General features: G+C 31.5%; 1 protein-coding gene and 1 long non-coding RNA gene across 3 annotated transcripts; one reads left to right on the top strand and one right to left on the bottom strand.

Moving 5' to 3' along the window:
- The first annotated feature begins 14,543 nt into the window (after positions 1–14,543).
- Positions 14,544–16,013, top strand: LOC112792732 (uncharacterized). 2 transcript variants are annotated; one of them, XM_025836075.3, is made up of 4 exons: positions 14,544–15,070; positions 15,149–15,236; positions 15,443–15,559; positions 15,721–16,013. In XM_025836075.3, exons 1-4 carry the CDS (start codon positions 14,580–14,582, stop codon positions 15,769–15,771), a joined length of 747 nt encoding a protein of 248 aa, XP_025691860.1. In that variant the 5' UTR covers positions 14,544–14,579; the 3' UTR covers positions 15,772–16,013. The 2 variants fall into 2 exon arrangements, with proteins under 2 accessions (XP_025691860.1, XP_029153183.1); XM_029297350.2 differs by having other exon boundaries at positions 14,555–15,070; positions 15,443–15,594.
- A 3,731-nt stretch (positions 16,014–19,744) lies between these two features.
- On the bottom strand, positions 19,745–20,373 carry LOC112792731 (uncharacterized). The gene is made up of 2 exons (XR_003197534.2): positions 20,136–20,373; positions 19,745–20,049 (listed from the first exon to the last, which is right to left on the bottom strand). It is a non-coding gene; the product is annotated as an uncharacterized lncRNA (long non-coding RNA).
- Positions 20,374–20,824: the final 451 nt, after the last annotated feature.

Here is a 20,824-nt window from a genome sequence, read left to right as displayed (position 1 = left end):
TATTTAAATTAGGATTTTGGATTATTAATGACAACATTATTATGAATGGAATTAAAGTGCATGCACCCCTTAATGGAATATGGACAGCAACAACACAAGAGAAGACAATATGTCTCTGGTGCATGGTGAAAGGGATTGGAAGCAGAAGAGAAGCTAAACAAAAAGAAACAAGGGACAAGTAGTTGTCATATTCATCATGAGACTGTTAAAATGTTGCATGGGAAGTGAAGCAAAAGAAGTGATGATGGATGGATAGGGATGGTCTCAATCTTCAAACAGTACAGTGGTCAATATGGGTACATAGCATATACCAGTCACTCACCATTAACCTTGCCCCTTCAGTCACGGGCTTGTGTTTCCTTTCCCTTATTTTTTTGTTTTTGGTTTCTTTCTTCCATTCCCCTTCACTAGCTAGTGGCCAAATGTTTTATCACATGCACTGACACCATTCCCTGTTTTATTCTTTATACTCTTCTCTTCTCCACACTTCTTATCAATATCAGATTCTCTCCCTATAGGCAATTAGGCATGGCCTACCTCTGCTCCCATTCAATTCCTAAAGTATAACATTTATTATTATTATCATTTTTATTTATGTACTACAAATTCACATGCATGATGACCATCATAATATATAGTTTCTTAATGATATATTCTTTGATCACCTGGGACTAGGGAATGTATGTGAAATCAATGCATACTTAACTATTATATTCACAATCATAACTACATCTTCTCTTGTTTTATTTGATGCACACTTCTGCACCTTAATGATTTAAGTAGTGTTGCATGTATTTAAAAATATATAGTTCAGTTATATCAACAACAAAACTGTTGGGGCCAAAATGGATAAGGAATGGTATATAAAAGAATTAGTAGTTTATACATTATCCATACACTGAGTAGTTAATTACTGACACATACAATAATGCATGAATTGATGATATATATGATACATGTGTTATTTAATTAATCCAAGTAGGAATGATCCTTATGGAATCAACAGGGGGTGGGATTGGCTGGTCATTCTCTATAGCTAGAAAATGCCAAACATATATAACATAAAAAGACAATGGAAAAGGATTTGTGAACTGTTATATATCCCATTATTCTTGCACAGCCAAGCACTAGAGCTATATATTTGTAGCTTTACAAGGCAAAAAGAAACTTTGGAATTTAGTAGTTGCATGTCTCCTTAAATTGCTCTTATTAGCCTTGTTTTCTTCTAGGCACTAACCTCTCTTTTTTGAAGGATACGTATAGTAGAGGGCTACTATTAACCTTGTTTTTCATACTATTTTGTTTGTATCAAATGGAAATGGTAGAAAGATTTCATGTTTCCACTGGTTTAGCCTTGTCTACTTGTGCTTGACGCGTCTCTCTCCAAATTGGAGATTGATTTGTATTTATTTATTGGCTTGTAGCAAAAAGATCCTATGCACTTTTTTTTATCTGCATTTCGTCCATGGAATATAATCCACCAGACTCACATGCTCAAAATATGGATTATGGAGGCAGTAGTTTTCTGTAAAGTGAAACATGTCTATGGGCATGGTCATCGTCATGTCTTGGGTCTCTACTTCGAGGCAAAAGCTCTACAAGCATGTGTAAATTGGATATTATTTTGCCTCAGTATTAAAGCATCATATATATATAATACGTTCTCATCAAGTTAATCATTTGTATGTAGATGGATTTAATTTTAGAACAGCGCAGCCAAAAACGTGGCCAATAACGATGTTATTACATGATTTAATCACCATATATCACATTAAATCTCATTCAAGTTTATATATGCAACTATCCAACCAGGGTGTATGTGTTTGGTTTGGCGTTTAGAAAGAAAAAAGTAGGTTCAAATTTTTTGAAATTTTAATTTTTAGATTGATTTTTTTTTTTTATTGAATGTAGAAATAATTTTGCAGTCAAAATCACATTTAAAAGAAATAACAATTCTTAACTTCTATATTTTACTAACTAATCATTGACTTTAATTATTTATTTTCTTTCTACCAATCTTATCTTTTATTATTATCATTTTCTTCTTTTTTTTGTTTATCTTCTTTTTATTTTACTCTTTTAATAAAAATAAAAAAAATCAAACAAAAAATACATAATGTTACAAAATCAATAGGAAGAGGAGGAAGAAAAGAAAAAAAACAGTTACAGTAATAAAAGAATGACGATGAGGAACGCAAAGAAAGAGGAGGAATGTGGGATACGAACATTGGAGGAGGAACGCAAAGAAAAATGACGTGATTTTAAATGAAAATTACATAAATTTTGTTAGATTAAAATTAACTTGATTGAATTTAATTGATTAAAAGACTTAAATATGTAGTGGAACTGTTACTGATATTGGTACAAAGAGTTCAAACTATAACTGTGATTCCAGTTTCTAGATACTAAATAAGCACTACCGACCACCGTTTCCTTTTTTACACCGTAGCCAAAGAACATGTCATGGTATCTTCTTTCGCATAGCATATATTCTCTTCAAACTTGAACTATACATCCTCTTTTCTTTTTTATTATATATATTTATATATATCAAAAAAAGAACAAGAAAATCAGATTCTTATTAGCATATAAATGTTAAAACTCAAAATCTAAACCATATATTCCGATTTATCAACTCAACTCTACTGTATTCAAATAGTGTTAGCTTTCTGTACTGATTTCTACTATTCTATTCCAAGTTAATATTGGGTTGGCTAATTAATTAAGTGGCTTTAATTTAATTTATACAGAAACCTATTAACAGATTTAACTGTATTTAGCACAAGTAGTAACAGGCTTAACAGATTAACAGAAACATTGCTTAGCTTGCTTTTTGTTCCTGGGTGTTTGATATCATGGTTACACTTCATGACAATCTAGACATCAACACATTTTACGAAATGTTAAATTGCATGTGAACAACATCAACAATAACTCTTAAGTGGCATAACCCAACGGACTTTGCTAAGTAGATAATGACTTTTATGAACAATGTGAATAATGGACTCTAAAATGAACCCAATAAAATAAAAACACACTACACTTCAAATTATTTACCTAGATCTTAATATTAAGATAACCATCTGCAATGCTAATAGACCTAAAAGTAAAATACTCTAGAAATATGCTAATCTGTTGAGAAAAATGTTGAAGGTGGCATTGTTCCAAGGCATATGCTATTTCTAACTAGATATATATACTATACAGCATTCATTCATTCATCTTCGAGGGTATGTGGCCAATTTTCATTGCAGCTACAATTACAGGGCAATTTCTCTTTTGGCAGGAGACCATACCATAATGATTAATAAATAGGTCTGGGCTCGCGCCAAAGGGGATTTGTCCAGCAATTTTTGCTGCAAATACTTTTAATCTCTTTTTTCATATTATTATTCAACATGAGCTTAGTTATTCTACAAAGTCTTTTATATATATATATATATATATATATATATATATATATATATATATATATATATATATATATATATACTTTCTTTAATCTATTTACAAGACGCTTTTTTTTTAATGCTAAAATCATCAAAGTTTTTGACAAAATAATAAGACTTCAATTTTGATGCATTACACAGTCATGTAATTATAAATTTCTTTAGATAACTATTTATACGGTCAATTTAAAAAATAATTATTTTTATTAATATGATATTATGTAGTTAGATGCATGTGTAAAATAGTTTTATATTAACAGTTCATCAAAATTTAATTCAAATAATAAAATGATGTCATTAATTTTTAAATGAATAATAAGTTTCAATCATTTTTATATAAAAGCAATATGTTTTGATGAACCTTGCTTTTATATATATAAACTTGAGAGGCTAATAAGGTACTTTCATAGGTTTTGTAGCTAAACTAATGTTTAACCTTTCTGTAAGAATTTAGGCATTTCATATGAATGCACATAATAACTTATTTGGATATAACGACAGTAACTTAAGATATACCGACAGTAAATCATTAGATAAAAATTTAATTATTATTTATCTGTATATTGTCACTCAATTGCTATGCTATATTAAATGTGAAATTTTGAAGACATAAATAATTTTTGAAATAACTACTAATTTAGTATTTGAAAGATTAGGTTGATAAAAAATTGTGAAAAATATTATCAACAAAAATTTTTTTTAAAAAGATAATTTTAATAAAAATTATTGATTGTCAATTGAGTTACCTAGAATTAAGGTTAACGTGTCAATTAACAATTTGATAGTATAAAGTGTTTTACGTTATAATTACATCCGTTTTTTGAATGACCATTCACGTTGTTAATGTAAAAGGTAATTATTTTTATTGATGTGACATTACTTAATTAGATACACCTGTAAAACTACACAATGCATCAAAATTAAATTTTTATTATAATTACAAAAGTTATTCATATTTTTAATTTTTATAATTTAAAAAATATCCCATTTCAATTTTTCAAAAACCTTGGAACTCTCATCTCTTTCTATTCTTCTCGATCATCTACTAATATTTTTTCGTCTTCTCCAATATCCTCAAATATGTATTTCAAATTCAATACATATTTTGTTTTCTGGAGTTTATTCAATTACATGTAGCAATCAATAAACTCCTCATTTTCCTTCGACGTCGCCTCTATCTTCCTCCTCATTTTTTCTCTGACTAATCTCCAGCTTTGCTTCACTTCAACGGCGTTACCTTCCTCCTTCCTCCTTCTTCTCTCTCTTTAAAATAGGCCAGGTAGGGAGAAGAACGCGTGGGAACTTTGACAAATTTCAAACAACGAAGCTATTGTTGGTGGAGCTGTTCCAAGAAACGATAGAATGGTGCCGGTCCACCTCCTGCTCCTCTTCCGGTGGATTGCGGCGCTCCTCCCTCCATTCCAAATCCTTCTAGAAAATCCTCTCCTTGAAGTAATTTTAGAAAGAGAAAATAGGAAAGAAAAAAGATTTGTAATTTCGATTCCAATCGAAATGTGAGAGAGAGAGAGAGAGTATTATAAATTCAAAATACATATTTGAAGAGATTAGGAAAGAAGAAGATATTTGATCGATGATAATGAAGAAGAAGAATACAGGAGAGCTTTTAAAAAAGGAATTAGGATTTTTTTGTCAGCTTTTGAATTTTTTGAATATTAAATTAATAGTTATCTTATAATATTTTTTGGGTGTCTCACAGTGGCCATCAGTTCGTAGTCTAAGAATTAATTCACCATGAACTCTATTTAAAAATTTTTGTTGGCTAATAAATTATAACACGTATAAAATGATATTCAAAATTTTAATATTTATTTAAATGAATGAGTGAGCTAACTAGTCAATCAACCTAAATTGGTTGAAGACATAAATAATATACTACATAGAATTTTGTTATGTATTTGGGCCTTGTAGTGAAAATAGGTTTATCTGCTTTTTCCTTTTGTTAATAATAAGTAAAAAGTTTAATATACGTAGGCATACCCAGCTGACCAGTATCCCAACCGCCTCCCTGAAATGGGCCAGCCTGGAATCAGCCCGAAGTTGAGGATTAAGTGACTGCCCAACTTCAAAAAAAAACAGGAGTCTTCTTCACAAGTGGCTTTATTTATTAAGAATTTAACAATATCTATATCTTGACCCAAAAAAAAAAAGATTATCTATATAAAAAAATTTCAAAGTTTATTTGTAATAAATACATTGTAAAATATAGAAAAATGTAAAACTTTTTAATAAATAATCTTTATATCAAACATTGGATTTAGCTAAAAAGTACTTTTGTAGGCATTGATTAAGAAAGTGAAATAAAAAGTTTTGATTATTGTAATTTATTCAAAGTAGTTTCTACTCAAAATATTCTTAAGTACAAAGCACAATGACTTATTAACAGGACTCTGAAACATTTAATAAGTATCTTTAAAAAGAAAAAAAAATACTGTTATGGGACCCCTACTATTTTATTTAATTTTTTTTTTTTTTGGGTCAACAGGGACCCCTACTATTAAACTCAATTTTATTCAAAAATGAAGAAAATACAATTTTGTCCATATCTGTATCTGTCTCTCATACCCCTTAACTTAAAATACTTTGATTATATCTAAATATTTACTACTCAAAACATTGCAGATAGCATCAGAAACACCTAAAAAAGATCGTAGTCTTTTTATATCTAAATATTTCTTTTTGAAGATGCGTCCCTATACAAATGCACTTCCCACTAGCTAGAACACGATTACATAACCGAATATGATTTTTTGATTATATGTCTAAGAAACCATAAAGGGAAAGTTCTTTATGGCACTGCTTTTAGAATATGATGATAAGCTTATAACCTAAACGCAGAAAGATCAATTGTCGTGTTAGTGTATTAGGAATTTCATATCTGGAAAGAGGTGCCTTCGGCTTTTGCAGCTTTGGAAGGTCACCAACCTATAATACATAATATTATATTATAACTCCCAAAAGAAAATATTTCATTATAGTAAATAAAGTAAAAAATATTAATAATTTTAGTATGAATAATTATATATAATTTAAAATTGATATCAAATATGAGTGGTCTCTCAATAATCAATACAAATATTTTTCATCTCTAAAAATTGAATTTTTTTAAATTATTATAAATTAACAAATTGAATTATCACTCAATCTGAGACCTGATGAGTACATAAAAAACGCATAACAATTAGTATTTTAGGTCGTATTTGTTTAAAGGCACCAGATACATAAAGTCATAAAATTATATTTGACAGATGATATATGTATAGACAGAGATATTATTTTTAAAGACACTGAATTAGTATATTTTATATCTATTTTAACAGAAAAGACATAAACAACTTATTTTTTTATTATTTTTATTAATTTTTTATTGTTATATTTTTTTAAAATTTTTTAAATAAAAATATAAGAATAAATTAAACTATATAACTAAATAAAATACAACAACATTAATTTTTATATCTCTATTTTTTATATATTATTTTTAATATCTTATTTTATCCTCGTAACCAAACAAAACCTTATATCTTACATTTTATCTCGTTTAGAGATGTAACTTGTAAAACCTTATATTCGAGTGTCATTCCCTTCCTCAAATAAATATAGAGAGAACCTATAACTTGGTTATTGATGTAGAGAAAGGAATAAAAGCACGGAATGCAAAAAGGAAGGTATTGTCCCAAAGGATATGCCAATTGCAGAAGGCAATAAATAACGTTGCCATGCTGCCATTGGTGAGTGTGTGAGATCATTCATACTTGCAGATGCATTACAGGGCGAGTTCTCTATTGGCAGGTACCTCACTATACCGTTTATAGTGTAGCTTCCTGCCAAAGGAGATTTGCCCAGCAATACTACTGTAATTCTCTATCACCAACTGCTTCATTCGTCATATAAATTAATAATTGCTATTTTCTCACCTCCTTGTTTCTGTTTTTATTTCTATCTTCTTTTTCTTTAATTTCATTATATCTTTTTTCCCTTTTTAATTCATTTTTTGGTTTATTTATTATTTAGAATTGTTCTGTTGAAATTGTTGCACTTGCAGTGATTAATGATTGTATTGCTATTCATGATCACTAATAATAGTTTAGACTTTTAAAAAAGATTTAACTAACATGTATCCTAAAAATACATGATAAATTTATAAAAAAAATTTAAATATTTTTATTTAATGAAGGTAAAACAAATATTTTAAAATTTTAAATTTTTTATATTTTTAATAAAAAAAAATTTAACTTGTAAACTTACTTAACATGTGTCATAATTTTTTTTAATTTTTTTAAAGACACATGTTAGCTAATAATCTCTTTTAAAAAAATGTTATGGTGTAATTTGTAGTTGCATCGCTGCAATTTATTACGTAATTTTTTGTGCATTTCTTTTTACAATTTTTTATATGCAATTTAAAATTAAGAAAGATGATTATCAGAATTTATTATTTTTGTTATTATTTTTAGTTATCAATTAAATTTATTTAGTCTAATAATTTAAAAATATACTTTAGTCTACATTTTTAAATATTAATGATTAATTACTAGTCAAAAATAATAAATTTTTATTACAAGAAATTCGTGCGAATACCGTCGGTAATATATTTACCGTCAGATATAGTGTTGAAAACTTGAAATAAATTCGACGGTATAAACTTTGCCAGTAATTATTTACTAGCGAATTTTTTTTCTGCCATTAATTATCGTCGAAAATTTTCTGCCGATAATTTTTATCGCCGGATTTATTTCCCAATAAATCGAACAATAATATACTATTAACTAATAATTAAAGTAATAATTACCAGCAGATTTAACTCACATTAAATCCGCCGGTAAACTTTAATTTTTAATTTTTTTAAATAATTTGATTCAATCCGATCAAATTTCAAATAACAATTTTAAATAATAATTTTAACAATAAAAATACGTTTCAATACAAAATAATGATAAAAAGTCACTCATTAATCATTAAACTCATCATTTTGACGTTGTAAAAATAGTAACACACGGTCAAATACTCAACTATAGCTAGTTTGAAAAAAAATCTCAAAATATAATCAAAGACAATCATGCAGAGCAATGCCAATCACAACTATATTTAGGCTAAACTTTTCACATGAGATCCGACAACTTAGCATGAGGTAGTTTGTGTTTCTAGGTTCACATACAGGCTCCCTAGCAAGAGGGAGTATCTTCAACAATTGAGTCTTTTATCTTACGGTTCTAACTCTATACAAAAAAATGAAATTATCACTTACAATAGAGCAATCAACTACTATCTACAATGAAAAATCACAAGCATGCATAATAGACTAATTGGTCACATCAACACAGCAATAAATAATATAAATTACATCACCCCATAAAGAAACAAATCTCAATGTAAAGAAAATAACTAAAACTAATTGAATATATTTTAATTCCCAACAACTAAATTAAAAAGAAAGAGACTCATCTCAAAAACTATGAAACACAAATCAAACTTAATGAATGAAGAATCAAGACAATGTCAGATACAAGAATCAAGAACAATTTTCAAGTCAACTTAATGAATAAATATTGAACAAAGTTGAAAAAATTTTAAAAAAATCTTACTAGTTGTTACCTCTAATACAAATATTGTTAGAGCGAGATATAAGCCACATTTAACAATTTTTCATAATCTAATTTAATCAATTTGTATCAAATACAAGAATCAAGAATAGAATACTGGAATTAGTTATTCTCTTAGAAATATGAATTAAATATTCTCTTTTAAAGCACATCACTTTTAAAATACAGAAATTCTTAAATTATTTACCTGCAAAGTAGAACAATATCTTGTTCAATTTCTCGAGTCCAGAGCAACCAATTTGTATTCATAATTAGCGAAATCAATTCAACAATTAACAAAATCAGCATATTCATAGTCAGCAAACTCAATCCCTAACCTAATTCAACAATAAAATTAACAACAATAATATTTCAATCATTTCAATATTTTAAATTCAATCTCTTCCATATTCTAATGAGATTCATAAATCATATTCTAATAAATGAATCAACTATTAAAAATTAACATAAAATATTAGAATAACTAAAAACTTACATGTTGACTGTTGTTGTAGTTGCATAATTGAGCAGTGCAGTGCAGACAGCAACACCCACAGAAGAGAGGCGGGGGAGGGATGGGGACACGGCGTGGCACGGCGAGACGCGAGCACTCACTAGGCGTTGGGTGCAGTGATGGCGGATGAGCATAATACAAGATAGAAGGAGCAACACAGCTAGTGACGAGCATGCAAGGGACGACGAGTGGAGGAGACACGACGAGATGCGAGTGTGCGGTGGATCCAGTGAGAGCACACGATGTGGTGTATCTGGAGGAGACGCAATTTGCAAGCACACGATGTGGTAGATCCTGCGAGAGGCGCGGTGACGAAGGCGAGCATGTGGTGCAGTGAACCGAGGTGAGAGTGAGGGGGCTGGGGGAGAGGGGGTGGTGCTGTGCCTCTGTGTGTGGGAGTGGGAGTGAGAGTGAGAGAGCTGGGGGTGGGGCCTAGGGTTTTTTGCTTTTTAATGAGGGAGTAGGTTAGAGAGAGTAATGCAAAAACAGAGGGGGTTTCCGATTTGAATTTAGGGCAAGATTACCAGTAAATTTTGGATTTATTGGCGGATAAATCTCCCGATAATACTTTGTGAGTGACCAAAACAATCCGACGTAATTTTTTTACTTGACGAATTTATTGTCAAATTCGCCAGTAAATCCGTCAATAAATTTGCCGTTAACGCCCGACAATAAATCCGAGAATATTCAATATTTTTCTTGTAATGTCTGATGACCTTTTAGCATTTTTTTTAAATTATCTAATCTTATTTCATGTTTATTTGCAATAAATATTTTGGAGTTTAGTAGTAAGAAGTTTAAATAGTATATAATAAGATCTTTAAGTTTAAATCTCATTGTTATCAATTATACTAACAGAAAAAAAGAAATGGTAATAAATATCTTGACGAGGAAATATAATTGCACATTTGCACTTTAATCTGTTGGCATAACTAACAATATTACACAATAAGACAAAAAAATTTGATCTGAATCTTCATTCGATTAGAAAAAAGGTCAACAGACAACAACTAGTAGCTGTGCATATCCCTACAACAGATTGACAGATTTGTTAACCTAGCTATTCTCCTTTCCTAATTTTAATAGGTTCAAAATCAAATTTAGGATCTTATCTATACTAACTATGATTTTGCAAGGGGGTATTGAATATAAGCCCAGAATAAGAGATGTAACTTGGTGTTACAGAAACCCAAGAATAAAGAATGTTCACTAACTACAATAATTCTATTATTCTATTGTGCTGTTAGCTTTGGTTTCTGTTAGAATTAGTCTCTAATTCTATTAGGAATATTTCTATATATATAGTAATGTCTCTCTCTTGTGTAAGGTATTACACTATTCAGTAAAACATTCAGTACAATTTATCTCCTCTCTGTAGTAAACCTAATTCTATTTTTCTCTCACATTCACAACAATCTACTCTATTCCTTGATTTGGGAATGGATTTTTTTCAGTGAAAAAAAATAGATGTTGTCCAGTGTTAAATTTAACTCTTTATTATTCTCTGTCATATTTATTTTTGGTCTCACTTATAGAATTAAAAGTGAGAGATCATACTTTATTCTTTCAAATGTTAAACCGTGTCAAAATAGCATATTGAAGGGATCCTACAATAGAATGATAGTTTGTAGGATTCTCATAAATGTCACTGCCATGATGAATAGATAGTTTAGTAGAAGTGATTGGCATTGGGTGTGCTTCTTGTATATGAGCTCTAGTGAGAAAGTCTCTAATGTATTTAGATTGAGATATGATATATGAGTCTGAGGCAGTTTTTGTTGCTTCTATTCCTAGAAAATAATTGAATTCACTTGAGTCATTGAGTGTAAAAAGAGAATGTAATTGGTGTATAAGAGTTGTGATTTTTGAACAACGTAAACAATAAGTTGTATTTTATGCTCATTAACCATCCAATTTCACTTTTATTATAAATCCACCACTTTTACTTGATTTCACCTTGACCTAATTACACCCCCTTCTAATCCAAACCCGCTTTTCACCATAGCCAGCCATCTGTCACCTATCCCATCATGCAGTCTCCTTTACAGGCGAGGAAGCTCCTCAGTACCGTCATCTCCCGCCGTCACCAATGCCGAGTGCAGGTGAGTCGTTCCGTATTAAGAACAAACATCTCATTCGCATTAAGAACAAGAATCCTATTTGCGTTAAAAATAAACATCCCATTTACATGAAAAATAAACATCTGCATGTGCGATGGAGGATGAAGTTGGGCTGCTTGCAGCGGCGCGATGGAGGTGAGGGGGGCAGAGGCAGTCTCCAAGGCGTGACGAGGTTGGGTTGCCTGCAGCAACAGACGGGATGGAGGCGCGACAAAACTGGGCTACGTGCTTCAGTTGGAGAGGTGCGACGGCGGTTGCGGACGCACGAGGAAGTTGGAACACTTGCGGTGGTTCGCGAGAGACGGTAGGGGATTGTGGGGAGCAGGAATGGGGTGCGGTGCGGATGTGAAAGAAAAGATTTATGGTCGTTGAAAGTCAAATTCAAAACAAGGATTATATCTAATTAATTCAAATTTTAATTTTTAAAATTAAAAATATATTTTTTAATCTATTATTTGCATTGTTAAAAAAAAAAAACATTGTTCCTAACCTTTCTCTTTAGCTAAATGCCCTATTAATCAATACACTAGAGGCAGTTCATGACTTTTTGCCCGGATGCTGAACCACAAGTGATCATTGATTCATTGTAATGCAACTTTCATGCACCATAGGATGGTCAATGATGTGTAGATCGGCAAGGATTCGAAGCTCACTTTTGTTTACTTTAATCTTTTACTTTATTTTATGCGGGTAAACTTCTTGTCCTTTATGTTAATTACGTAAAATAATTTTAACTAAAGGTGAGAATATGGTTCCAAAAGAAAAGAATAAAACCATATGAAAGGTTAGAAATAGGAAGTACAAACCATAGGATATACCAATTTTACCAACCCATAAATAACATGCACAGCCATGCATTTCTCTCCCTGGGCCTTGCCAGTTGCAAATGCATTACAGGGCAAGTTCTCCTCTGGCAGTTTTCCACTATTATTAATTTATTTATTTATATGATAATGTTAATTAATTAGTAGTGTGTAGCCTGCCAAAGAAGATTTGCCCAGCGATTCTCATGCAACTTCATTTCAACTCTCTCATTAAGAAAGTGAGTCTTTTTTAGTGGAAAAAAAATTAAATAGTGTCTAATATCTAATCTAACCTTTTATTTTTATCTTTTTTTTATTTAATTTTGATTTCATTTATAGAATTAAATATAAAAAATTATACTTTATTCTCTCAAGTAGATTTTTCATTACAGAAAATCCATTTCCCCCTCACTACTCACTAGCATTATACTCTTCATTTATTTTTGACGACCCTATCTCATCTTTCCCTTTTTATCTCAATTTGTTAAAGAAATAATGTAAATTATATATATTTATTTTTGATCAATTTTATGTTGTCTTTTGTTTAATTTTTGATGTTTAATTTTTGTCTAAATTATTTTTTATAGTAACTTTAAAATATTAAATTTTTTTTAACATTTATACTTTTAAATTTAAAATTAATTATTTAACCTATTTTAATAATTAAACAATATCTTTTAGGTACTATAGTAAACACCTTTATCTTTTCTCTATGCTTATGATTCTGTAAGATTATTATATTCACAAAAATCAGAATATGTGTATGTATTTTGTTCCTTGTTTTTCTGAGAATCCGAAGCATATGTATATATACATCTAAAAATACCTGGAATTACTTTTCAACATGTGTAATGTGTATTACAAGCATAGAATAATCCAAATAATCAAATATCCATGCACTTATTGCTATATAATTCCTATATAGCTCGCTGCTTCAAGTTTCTCCATAAAGCAAACAACTTTTGTGGTCCATTATTATTATTTATTTCATAGTCACTGATAGCAAAATCTTGAAAGCATATATGTGTAAGTATTGGGAACATTCTCTAGTATCTTCCTTCCCTCTCTCTCATCACGCCTCTGCACCTATTCTTTTTAAAGCTTATACTTTCTCTATCTTTTTCATTGATCTCGATCTCTTTTCCTACCCGACCAAAATCAGATTCCTTATGCTTAATTACTATCAGCTAGTAATGGTCGTCGTATGAACATATAACACAATCGAAGACCATATATTCTGATTAATTGAATACTTTACTATGCCTGAAACATGTAAGCATATTGCATGCATGAATGCTTCAAGTTTTATTGAACCTTACATGTTTACATAGGGGCGTATAAATAATTAATTTTCTTTCCATATACAGATAGAGATATAGAAATAACTAGAGAAATGTTATCGGCCACACCAAAACTTAATTTCATGATACTATTTAGTTACTTGTTGGCAAGAGTTCCATCTGTTTTAAATGTTTCATGAATAATTTGCCCTATCTCATTATATTATTAATAAGTATAAGAAATCATCTACTTTTAATTAATTAATATTAATAATTTTTATTGCAAAATTATTTTTAGAACACTCATTTTACAGATTATTACAATCAAAATCAAGAGCATCTATAATATCTAGAGTTTTTTCGGTCGAAGATAAAATAGTTTTCTATTTATGAATAGGTTATTATTAGTTCAAAAGCATTATTATCAGAGAAATTTTTGTACACTATGGCACATTAACTAGTATATTTTAGATGAAAAGTCAGATTACGTGAAGTTGATAGTTCAGAGTCGTTCAATAATTAAATTTATTTGACTAAATTTTTATCTAACTATTTTTAGTTATTAATTTTACGTGAAATTGACTGCACATGAGTTTTTACCTAAATTTAATAATATTAAATATATTTGACAAATAGTGCATAATAAAAAAGAATGCAAAAAATTATTAAAATGTATTATTTTTTAATTATTAATAATTAAAATATAAAATAAAATATATTATTAAATTATCAAACTAAAAAATTAAATTGATGATTAAATAATGACAAAAAAATGATATAATTGAATGGTTTAAATTTACAAATAAGAAATATATGGACTATGGAGTGGGGGTGAGGCGGAAGGAGATGGCGCTCCAGAGTGGCACGCTCTTGCCGTTGCTATTTCCGAAGCACAGTTCAGGCGCCATGGCACATGCACAAGAAATTCGGGTCTGTACCAACCGCACTTGCCGCAAACAGGGATCTTTTCAGACCCTCGAAACCCTCTCTGCCCTCGCTCCTCCCAACCTCGCCGTCAACTCCTGCGGCTGCTTGGGCCGCTGCGGCGCCGGCCCTAACTTGGCAATCCTCCCCGACGGCTTCATCGTCGCCCATTGCGGCACACCGGCTCAGGCGGCTCAGCTCGTGGCCACCTTGTTTTCCAGAGATGATGCCGATGCCACGAGCAGTTTGGAGGCCCTGGCTTTGAGGAAGAGAGCCGAGATTGAGTTCCAGAATCGAAATTTGAGTGAAGCTGAGTTGCTTCTCTCACAGGCTATAGATTCAGAACCCTTTGGTGGCATGCATGTCCTCTTTAAATGCAGGTAATTCTTCAACAATCACCACTTTAACTTGATTATGATGATATTGGACTGAAACTGTTTCGTATTATATTGATTCAGGTCAGTTGTAAGGTTGGAATTGGGCAACTACCGTGGGGCCCTTCAAGATGCTAGGGAGGCTTTGAACTTAGCTCCTCGCTATTCTGAGGTCACTAACTCTTGATTCATGTGTTCTTGGACCTTCCATATAAATGCCTAAAATGTTATTTTCTCATTTGTATTTGCTCTGCTTATGACGAAACAAACAGAGGCTGATATTTAGATATAACTTATCATGTAAGGGTTTGTCTTAAATTTAAATGCACTTCTGTTGTTGTAGAAACTTGTCACCAGATTTCTTAATTCACTTTGCAGGCTTATATTTGCCAAGGTGATGCCTTCTTGGCATTGAATGAATTCGAATCAGCAGAACAATCATATTTAGCTTCTTTAGACATAGATCCTTTGATCCGTCGCTCTAAATCATTCAAGGTAGCATTGAGTCTTTGACTTTGGATATTCTAATAGTATGTATTTCACTCTTCTTTCTACTGTCCCGTCTGTATTCTTGAGATCTTGGTTAGATTCATGTATACAATTTTGAATTGGCTATTGTGCTTGAATAATTGTTTTCTTTTTTTGGTTTACATTAGGCCCGAATATTAAAGCTTCAGGAAAAGGTTGCTGCTGTTAATACGTCATAAGATTTGTGTTGTGAATAAAGATCCAGTCAATTCTGATATTGTGATCATGTACATTCGATTATTTTATATACTTTCTCCAGGTATGAAAAGGAGCCTTTTCTGTTGTTCAGTGTGTTATATTAGGCATGATAGGGTAATCTAGTATTATGTGCTATGTTCTTGTACTCTTTTACATTAATTAGTTTTGGTGTACTATCAATGTAAGAGTTTTATCCTGTTATCAAGTTAATCAGTTTTGCTAATGTGTCCTTTTTTTATTAGCCCTTACAGTTAGATACATTAATAATAAGTATAAAATTAGATCAATGAAAATGAGAGAATTTATTTTTCCGTATGTCTAGGTGTTTATCAAAAAGACACTATAGGCTTAAAGCTCATAATGTAGGCTGTAGATATATAGGCATTTAGTAAATTGGTTTTTTTCCCCCTTTAAACATTTCAATTCCAAGAGTTGTAGAGATGACATGGGGCTATGAGACTCTTCTTTATTGTTATACGTATTAATGTAAAAGACTATACAATAGGACCACTTACAGATATCCTGTACAATTATGCAATGATACTGTATCATAATCAAACTAACCTACATTATTTCTTTCTTTCTTTTTTCCCTTTTTTCCCTTTTTTTTGACTTCTGAAGTTCTTAACTAAACAAGAGAGCATCTGGCTAAAGTTTAGATCATGCATAGTGGGAATCAATTCTATAATGTAGCAGCTGGTTTTAGCATACATAGAATCAACTTTGAACGCCATTTGCAGTCCATTGACAGCCATAAATGAAAATCTAGAAATAAAACTATAAGGAACATGCTTTCAGAATTTTCTTTTGAAAGCTCAACTTATTTTATTATGTCCCTCCAAGCTCACATAGGGGTGCATATATAATAGATTTCAAGTACCACTTAATAAATTATTTTGCAACTAAAAGTTGGCAGCAATGAAAACCTGTTCATTCTAAGTAATATTTTCTGACAAGTCAATTTTGAAATTAATCTGTGAGGGTGTCAGTCACCAGAACACTTATTATTGATAACTTACCTCTGCACAGGGGAATTTAGTTAATCACTTATCAATTTGGCTGAGGTATCAGAAATCATAATAATCCTTATTGAACGCAAAATTCTGAAAAGTAAAATCATTGTCTCAAGCAAAACTTTTGTTCAAGAGATTAGTCATGCAACAGGACTCCATGGCTGATTTTATGCTGCTAATCTCTCCTATAATTAGTTATAAAGGGCAGCTCGATGCACAAGCATTCCGGATTAACATAGGATCCGGGAAAGGGTTGCACCCAAAGGGTGTTAATAGTTATGTATTATAATAATTCTTTAACATAGTCAGTCAATAAAAGAATCTTGTCCATTTAAGTCCTATGAACCATTTTCTCCTATCCTATCAGAGCTCATTTATACTTCTAGTGGAATGAAATAGAATACAATGTATTCAACTTCATTTCAAGCGAAGTCAGTTGATGTTGAGTTGACAGACCAAAGTAATAAGCTGATTCTTATAGATTTCTTCTTTCAGTTGATGTTGAGTTGACAGACCAAAGTAATAAGCTGATTCTTATAGATTTCTTCTTTCTCAAAATGCCAGTCATGTAAATTTTGTATTGTATCTATCGAACTATTTAATAAAGGATATTCCTCAATTATGCTCATAGATGGTATAAACCATTCAGATATCATAACTTAGAGTTCGTCAAGTCATACTGTCACCACCAAATATTTCAATTTTTTACTTTTGGGTTTAGAGTTGCATATTGCAATGCTTTCGTAATTTTGAAAATTTTATTAGGATCTTAAGATGTTAGGCACTTAGGCATAAACTTCCAATTATGAAAGTGAGACCAGTTATCAACCCATGTGAACTCCGGTTATTGTTATGGCTTAATAGTGTTGTACATTAGAAGATTGTTCTGCTATAACAAACACACCACATCTATAAATGAATTCTATTGTACTGTACATCAAATATTATGAATATACGGGACTAAATACCTCCTCCATTGACAAAGCATGTGAGTTATTTCCGAGGGTGAATAATAACATCTCATTTTGAAACGGTTAAATTGAAGTTCCTTTGAACAGTAGGAAAGATGCTGACAGTTTCTTGATCAACAACTAACTATTTTGTGCCTTAGAATTCCTTTGGTGAGTAGTATATGCCAGAAGATCCACTCAGCTTCATCAACACCCCTCTGGCCCTCTCTCCCGCCCCCCCCCCCCCCCCCCAACCCCGTGGACAGTAGTAATGCAGAAAGTACATAGGACTTCGTGCATTCAATGCTTTATGAAAGAGCTTTTGCCAAAGTAAAATTCCAAGAACATTAATCTTTTTATGTTGGATATGCCAAACGAAGAACAGCATATGCCATGCTAAATCTTCTGGAGACACAATCTTCACAGCCAAAATGGATTTTGATTCTATGTTGATCTTGAATGATTTATATTTAGATTTAGATTTTCAAAAGCTGACGGAAGAAGGAATTTTCAATAAACTGACACGACAGAAGAGACAAAGAGAAGGGGGGAGAGTACATGCCTCTGGATCTTCCTCCTCAGCCAGCTCATTCTCTTTCCTTTTTCTCTTTTTAAGATTGTTATTCTATTTCTATCTCTATGGGGCTGAAAAGTTGAAATACCTACATATGATACGACCCTTTCTGCTCTTGGTCAGTTTTTAAAGTTTCCATTCCGTCTTGTCAAAAGAAAAGTCTTATTCTGCTATTTCTGACCCTCTAAAATTTGAGGGGCTGCATAATGGAAGGACCAAATAGTAATGCAAGGGATCTTCACAGAATTTCAGGGTCTGAAGAGTTAAACCTTTTCATCTATCATCCGTATGCATGACATGTAGTTAAGTTAATAAATTCCTACATTCATGAAATGGCATTAAAAGAGTACTTGTTATTCAAAGGAAAAAAAAAAGAAGGGGAAGGGGACCAACCTTCTGTTTTGATTGTATCTTTGGCTTGGAGATAAAAAATTGGTGGATTTTTATATCATACTATGAATGCCGTGAATTCCAGACTTAATTTCTGCTTGATAAAACTTAAGTTATGACACAAGACAAACTTGTAAGCATATCAATAGTATTGCTACAATCTGGTTATTATCTTCAGTAAGCATTTCTCAGAGTACTTGGAGTGTGTTTGTGTGTTTTATTTTAGAGAAGAAAGCAGGGAATTAAAAGGGGTTTGAAGAGAAAAATGGCCTCCCATTCCTTCTTTTTACACTCTAAACCCTTTGTTCTCTGAAGTAAAACTCACAATCACAAACATAACTTAGCGCTCAGGTGTATGGCCCCCTCTGACCTTGCACTCAAATTTTACATTTGTTATTATGTGAGATCACGAGCTATCTGTGTAGTATAGGTGACTCATTTTAACACTTCACAAGAGTAATTCCAATTCACCTGGGACAGATGCATGGCAACTAGCTAGTGAAAAAAACAAATGAAAAATCTGACAGATGCATGGGAAAAAAATTGTTGATTAGAAAAAAGAAGAAGGAAATATCCACTTCTTCCCATGTTTTATGCTCATTTTCAAATACTAAAAAGCTTGAAGTTTTGTTTGAACTTGATGAGTTGCCAAACGTGCCATGTAGATGGAACATTAACTTATTCAAAATGAATGTTGAGCTGGACAGCCTAAAAGTGATACATTGGCTGGAACAGGAACAGTAATGAGAGAATAAGTAGAAGAAATGAAAATAGTTGACATGATTCCAACACCAGCAAGTGCTCAAGTCTATCTATGGCTTCGTGTTCTTGTTAGATGGATTTCTGAGGCACCTTAAAATATATTATCTCCTATAAAATGAAATCGTCAACCAATCAGGAGGCTCATATATCTCCTTTTCTGTTATTGAACGTTGAGTAGTGGGAACAAAATATTGGCCATTTGATTTAGACGATAGTATTCTAGTGAATGCAAACCAATTTGACAGTGATAGGGTAAAGAAATTACTAAAACTGGAATACTGAATTATAGTATTTAATATGTCTTGAGAAGAAACACGCTCGTCCACTAGTTAATGTTAATATTTTATAGCTTACTTATAAATTGTACATTAGCAATGCAAAGAACAAAATTGCTAACTGAAGCTTCAATGTCTGTCTATTAACTTAAAGCACATCATTATAGTGAATAAGCGTCTACTTAAGCCTTCTTGACCCTTGATGCTGTTGTCTTGGATAACCTCTGTTTGTGAGTCATCTCTCATTTTGTTTTTCTCTTCATGTTGCAGAAATTTGAAAATCTTCTGTATCCATCTGTTACATATTGAAAGGAAAAGCATCAGTTAAGAAGTTCTATATATATTTGCATAGCTAACATGAGAGAAATTTAATAAGCTTACATATGTAATTATACTACAAGAACATAGCATGTGTCTTCTAGGACCTGAAAATTATACAGTTATTACAATTTACTAATCATAAAACTATCAAGTAAATGGCAGGGCAAATCTCCTTTGGCAAACTAGAAGAGAGCATGTTCAAGTTCTCTACTTCTGTGTGCCAAAGGAGAATTGCACTCTCATTCCGTTGACAGTGCAGCTCAAACTCTTTCAGGACCAAGTTTGCGTTTGAGGACATAATCACAAAATGGAAGTATATATATAGTAAGTTATAAGAGCACCTCCTGTGGATATGCCTGTGAAGGAGTAGGAGCAGCAACAGCATATGCCAGCACAATTCCAATTTTCCTATTAAAGGTTCTGTTTTGTTCTTTAATGGTCCTGATTCTCTCACCATCAGTTCCTTTCAATAACCAAGGAGTGGTCTATATCAAGGTTTCTCTCTATTCTTGTAAAAAAGATGCATTTCTTTAGAGGAATTGGTCATAATCTCGTTCCATTGTATACATGCATGGAATATCAGTGTTTATATATCAATAATTTTTTCCATGCAGAAGTAGACTTGCTTTTCATCTGCATTATTAAGTTCATAACATGTTCCACTGTTACCATGATCATTATCATTCATGATAGATATGCTTTCTTTTGCTGTGACACTTTTCTACACCGTAGGCAAAGAAATGATCGGA

This window comes from Arachis hypogaea, chromosome 13 (genome assembly GCF_003086295.3).
Source record: "Arachis hypogaea cultivar Tifrunner chromosome 13, arahy.Tifrunner.gnm2.J5K5, whole genome shotgun sequence".
NCBI lineage: Eukaryota > Viridiplantae > Streptophyta > Magnoliopsida > Fabales > Fabaceae > Arachis > Arachis hypogaea.
Note: the sequence above shows the minus strand (reverse complement) of the source record. Positions and strands in the feature narration are given on the sequence as shown.